Source organism: Penaeus chinensis, chromosome 14 (genome assembly GCF_019202785.1).
Source record: "Penaeus chinensis breed Huanghai No. 1 chromosome 14, ASM1920278v2, whole genome shotgun sequence".
NCBI lineage: Eukaryota > Metazoa > Arthropoda > Malacostraca > Decapoda > Penaeidae > Penaeus > Penaeus chinensis.
In genome coordinates, this window is record NC_061832.1 from 1,268,127 (window position 1) to 1,273,126 (window position 5,000).

At 37.3% G+C, this 5,000-nt stretch overlaps 1 protein-coding gene across 4 annotated transcripts in view; it reads left to right on the forward strand.

Moving 5' to 3' along the window:
• The window catches only part of LOC125032578 (REST corepressor 2-like), an 11,355-nt gene extending 6,644 nt beyond the window's left edge, over window positions 1–4,711 (forward strand). For 3 of the 4 annotated variants that reach the window (XM_047623821.1, XM_047623818.1, XM_047623820.1), the window contains exons 2-10: window positions 549–611; window positions 784–858; window positions 1,007–1,221; window positions 1,441–1,554; window positions 1,691–1,860; window positions 2,656–2,758; window positions 2,912–3,022; window positions 3,210–3,348; window positions 3,629–4,711. In XM_047623821.1, coding sequence (XP_047479777.1) covers window positions 549–611; window positions 784–858; window positions 1,007–1,221; window positions 1,441–1,554; window positions 1,691–1,860; window positions 2,656–2,758; window positions 2,912–3,022; window positions 3,210–3,348; window positions 3,629–3,801 — 1,163 coding nt within the window. In that variant the 3' untranslated portion in view covers window positions 3,802–4,711. The remainder of the gene's footprint in view (window positions 1–548; window positions 612–783; window positions 859–1,006; window positions 1,222–1,440; window positions 1,555–1,690; window positions 1,861–2,655; window positions 2,759–2,911; window positions 3,023–3,209; window positions 3,349–3,628) is intronic. The other variant, XM_047623819.1, reaches the window with a different exon arrangement.
• The last annotated feature ends 289 nt before the right edge of the window (window positions 4,712–5,000 follow it).

Here is a 5,000-nt window from a genome sequence, read left to right on the forward strand (position 1 = left end):
AACAAAACTGATAGATAAAATCCCATTAGACCTGGCATGGCATACCCTCCCAGCCTCAAAAGGTCAAACATTCCCATATGATAGTAAGATAAGATAGTATGTCACCCACCATTGCTAGAAAACTAATATCTCAGCAGCACCTGCAACATGGTTAATTACTTACTTAATTGGAGGTGTATCCAAGGATTTTCCTTGCTTATAGATATTTTTGTTCTTATGCTCTCTCTCCATTTTCTATATTTTAGAGACTAGCCTAATATCTCTAAAGTGGAATCGGGTTTTGCTCAGTTTTACATGTTTATTATTTTTATTTATTTATTTATTTATTTATATATTTTTTTATTTATTTTATACTCACTTAGATTCTTAAATTCATTTGTAATTATTAGCTGAAATTTTGACTATTGATATCTTCTCCCAGTTTGCAAGTAATCATTTGTAATTGGGAAAGTATATTAGATTTTTGTATAATGTATTCCTAAGTATGTGTAATCCTTCTCTTGTAAATTTGTCTTTGTGTTACAAGTTCATCATTTCATACTTTTCAGATACAGGCATGCGTGTTGGAAAGGCATATCAAGCAGAGATTCCAAGTATGTTGCCTTCACAAGGTAGGTCTGGTTTGTTATAAAGTAAAATTAAATATCTGAAGATATTTATGTTGTGCCTTACGAGTGCACGCTGGACAAACCATAGCAGCTGTTATTAAAAAAATTCCAGCATAGACATATTCACATTAGAACAGGGATCTGAAATTCAAGTCGTTCTTTTCTTAATTTCCAGAACGCCGGCCAGAGCAGTGTCCAGAAAGAGCCTTGTTAGTGTGGGCTCCTAAGCTGGAGATCAACGAAGAGAGTTGTGAGTTTTGCAGCTTTTGTATAGAATTATGTTTCTTGGTCTGTTTATTTATAGTGGAAGTCTTTATTTTAGTGTAAGAGAGGGTAGAGGATATGAGCAATTCAAAATACATTTCAGGAAGTTATTATATTCTCCTTTGAATTTCCAGTGGAACAGTACATCTGGTTGGCAAAGGACAAATACGGGTACAATGCCGAGCAGGCACTGGGTATGTTGTTCTGGCATCGTCATGACTTGGAGAAAGCAACAGCAGACCTGGCCAACTTCACACCCTTCCCTGATGAGTGGACAACTGAAGACAAGGTCCTCTTTGAGCAGGCCTTTCAGTTTCACGGGAAAAGCTTTCACCGCATAAGACAGATGGTGAGGAACAGCATTAGTCATTGGAGGAACTTCTCCGTTGCCTCCTTGAGAAATAGTTATGTTTTATTCATTATTTTGAAGGAAAATTAATATTGTTAACTTATATGTATAAAGCACATCCTCAAAAACTTTATCATACATTTTGTACCCAAAGGGAAAAGTATATATATTACTGTCCTTTATTTTTTTATTATTATTATTTTTTTTTGTACTTTCCAGTTACCAGACAAGACTATAGCCCAGTTAGTAAAGTACTATTATTTGTGGAAGAAAACTAGACAACGAAGTTCTCTAATTGATCGACATGCTCGCAAACACACTGCAAAGCTCCAGGTCAGTGGAAAATGGAAACCTTGTATTGTTTTTAAACAAGAAATTATTTTCTTTGAGAAATTCCAACACAACATCCTGTTGAAATCCCAGGTTATGCAAGCTTTTTCCTTGTATAAATGTTTCCCTCCCCAACCAGCAGGCCACAGAAGGTGGACTGGGAGATAGCAGCGGAGATAGATCTGATGAAGATGAAGAAGGACGTGGGGGGGAGGAGACCAAGAACTGCTCGAACTGCACCATCCCTGCGACCATCCTCAATGAGTCTCCCAAGGGACCTCAGTGCCAGACGTGTTACAACCATTGGAAGTGAGTGGATTGGATTGCCTTTCACAGTTGCACTTTTCATGACAACTGTCAATTTTCACTACATTAAATCTTTGAATTACATCATTTAGTTGTCACTGAATTTCATGTGTTTTTCTGTTTAACCCCTTGGTGATGGGTGAAGAAAACTAATAAAAAAAACTCTACGCACTGGCAATCAATGGCAACGCGCTGACTTTGAGCGCAGGAGTTTGGTACATCGAGCCGAATCACCGGCTCATAGCGCTTTGGCGCGCCGCCGCGGCATACAGCCACACGCCACATTTTGAGCGGTTTGTTTTGACGTCTATAGATGTGACCCACCGTGAAGGGGTTAATGACATGTGTCAGTTTTGTTGAATTACAATTTGTTTTCATCTTTTTCCATTGATTTACTTGGTAGAACAAATATATAACAAACTAGATCCATTGAAGAGTAAGACAGCAGTTTCTACCCATGTGTCAACACATCGGAATGCTTTGGCTTTCGTTGATTTACTGCTTTGTTTTCATGGACATGCATCTCTTTCTTTCTTTCCTTCCCTTTATGCACATAATTACATCTGTTTTTGTTGAATTAATCTCAGTTTTCTGCACTGAACTACTTCTACTTATCCTGAGAGGGGTCTGAGCTCTTTTATATTTGTCTCAAGTAACAAGTTCTGTTACAGAAATTGATTCAGAACTACATGGTTTATTTGTATTCTCTTTGTCACTCATAATTTTTCTTCCCTCTCTGTGATATTCATCTTTTGACATTTGTCCCATATGCTGATTATTTTGCCTTCTGCTTTCTAGAAAAATGGGGTGTCTACGACCAACTGTAGGACCCATGAAGAGAGATAAACAGCTGATCAAGCACAAGCGACGACCACCTCGCGGCATGCACATAAACCACGAGGTGCGTGCTTCTTCTTCTTAGAGATGAAATAAAAGAGAAAGGTTTAGGTACACTTATCAGTTAATCCATTTGTTATTAACATATTGTTAGCTGCTTAAGGAGAAATACCTAATTATTATTATTTTATTTATTTATTTTTTTTTTTTTCGACAGGATCTTATGGCTATGGTGGCCCCTGCCCCCCCAGGCCCCCTAGGTGCCCCTACCCAAGGCCAGCAGCTACTGCGACATATGGAAAATGAGGTCATTGCTCTCAAACGCCAGGTGAGTCTCTCTCTTTCTCTCTCTCTCTTGACATGGAATGAAAGTTCATTTGTTATCAAGTTATTTTTGGTCTTTTTATGTCATTTTTACAGATGAAATTCTTGGCATTTACTGATCTCTCTAAGGAAAAATATCGATATGATTGAAATTAATTCATAAAACATTTTGATTTCTGTTTCTTCAATAGGTACAGAGTAACAAGGCACAGATCAGCAACTTGCGAGAAAATCTGGCCAAGGACGGTATCAATTCCCTGAGGCCACCAGGACAAACAGGGCCACTGAAGGCCAAATGGTCGCATGAGGAACTTCTGCTGGCTGTGCAAGGTAAGATTTTTCTTTCATCTTCTTCTTATTCTTATTATTATTATTATTATTATTGTTATTGTATTATCATCATAATCATCATTTTTGTTTTCTTGTTCAGTAGATATGATGAAAACACCTGTAAGAAATGTGTGTGAGGTCTGTATACACATGTATACTCATACTCACTTTCTCCTTCACTCCCTCACTCATGTGCACACAATCTGTGGAACATATTTATGCATGCATGTACACACAACAGTTTCAGGAAAAGTAATGATGTCTTTTTTGTCTCTTGCAGCCGTGCGATATTTTGGAAAGGACTTCAAAGCCATTGCCGAAATTGTAGGCAACAAGACAGAGAATCATGTGCGAAGCTTTTTTGTGACTTACCGCAAGCGTTACAACTTGGACAATGTTCTGAGAGAGTGGGAGGAGGAGCATGGTCCAGTGCGAACCAGTGCAGACGAATAGTTAGGACTTTGCATTTGGAAGGCTTTGGAACCGCCCGCCCATCCTCTCAGAGCCAGCTCCAGCTTGGGGCTGCAGAGAGCTGGGTCAGAAAGTCCTCGTTTCAACTCATCATTGTGTGCATTTTTGGCCAGGATGTTCATGTTTCAAAATGATTTTTGTAAGTTATCATACAGATTCCTCTCAGTATTCTTGGAGTTGTCTACGGGTATTTCAGGGCCTAAGTAGGATTTTCATTTTATTGGCGGATGAAGAGCATGCCTAAGAATCTTACCTTTAGTGGGAGGATGAATGGATGAGGCCTAGGATACCTGAGGAAAATCTAGAGTCATGTTACCTTAACAAGAATCTAGAAAAAAAAATAAAATATATATTGAAAAATACAAAGTGACAAGTCCCTAATTGCTAAGGTACTTCTGAGCAGTCATAATATTGTCTTATACAGTGTTTGCAAAAGTGTTTGTAAAACATAATTTTTACAATGAATTACTCTTCATGCATATTGCCATGCAGAATATTTGAGTGTTGAGGTTTATCTGCATCTGTGTATATGTGTAGGTGCATGTATACAGTTGTATACATACTCATTCATATATACTCATCACTGGATTGTTGATAACAGTATTGCATTATTTATTTCTAGGGGAATTCTTTAGGAACACACCAGGTTGAAGTCTAGGTTGATTAAATCTACTTAATCACATGCAACCCTAGGATATAACTATTTTACTTCAGTCTGTCATAAGGTGATCGTAAAACGGTATTGCACATAGTTCCTTGTTGGACACATGAAAATGACTAGTGTACAAATTGTAGAGGTTAAGTATGCCAAGTGTGAATTATCTTTGCCAATTTTTTCTTGATGTATATATCAGCAAGTAATAGTGAGGAGAAAGAAATGAAAATACATGGAGTCTTCTTTTTTTCTTTCCTTTTTTTTTAATTTATTTATTTCTTTTTTTACATATTTATTTTGATATATTTATGTATTTTGCCATTTCTTTTAAAGTGTATATTTTTTGTGTGTATGCATGTATGTGTCAAAGTCAATGAGTAAGGAAAACTCTGCCAGCTTTCATATGTGTTGCCAAGTAATGAAGACATTTTCCAAATAGTGCCAGTCTCTATTTCTTTCTTCTTGTTTGTCACTTATTTTACTGAACTTTAACGCCTACATGTGTGCCTGGCAGTCAACCGAAGAT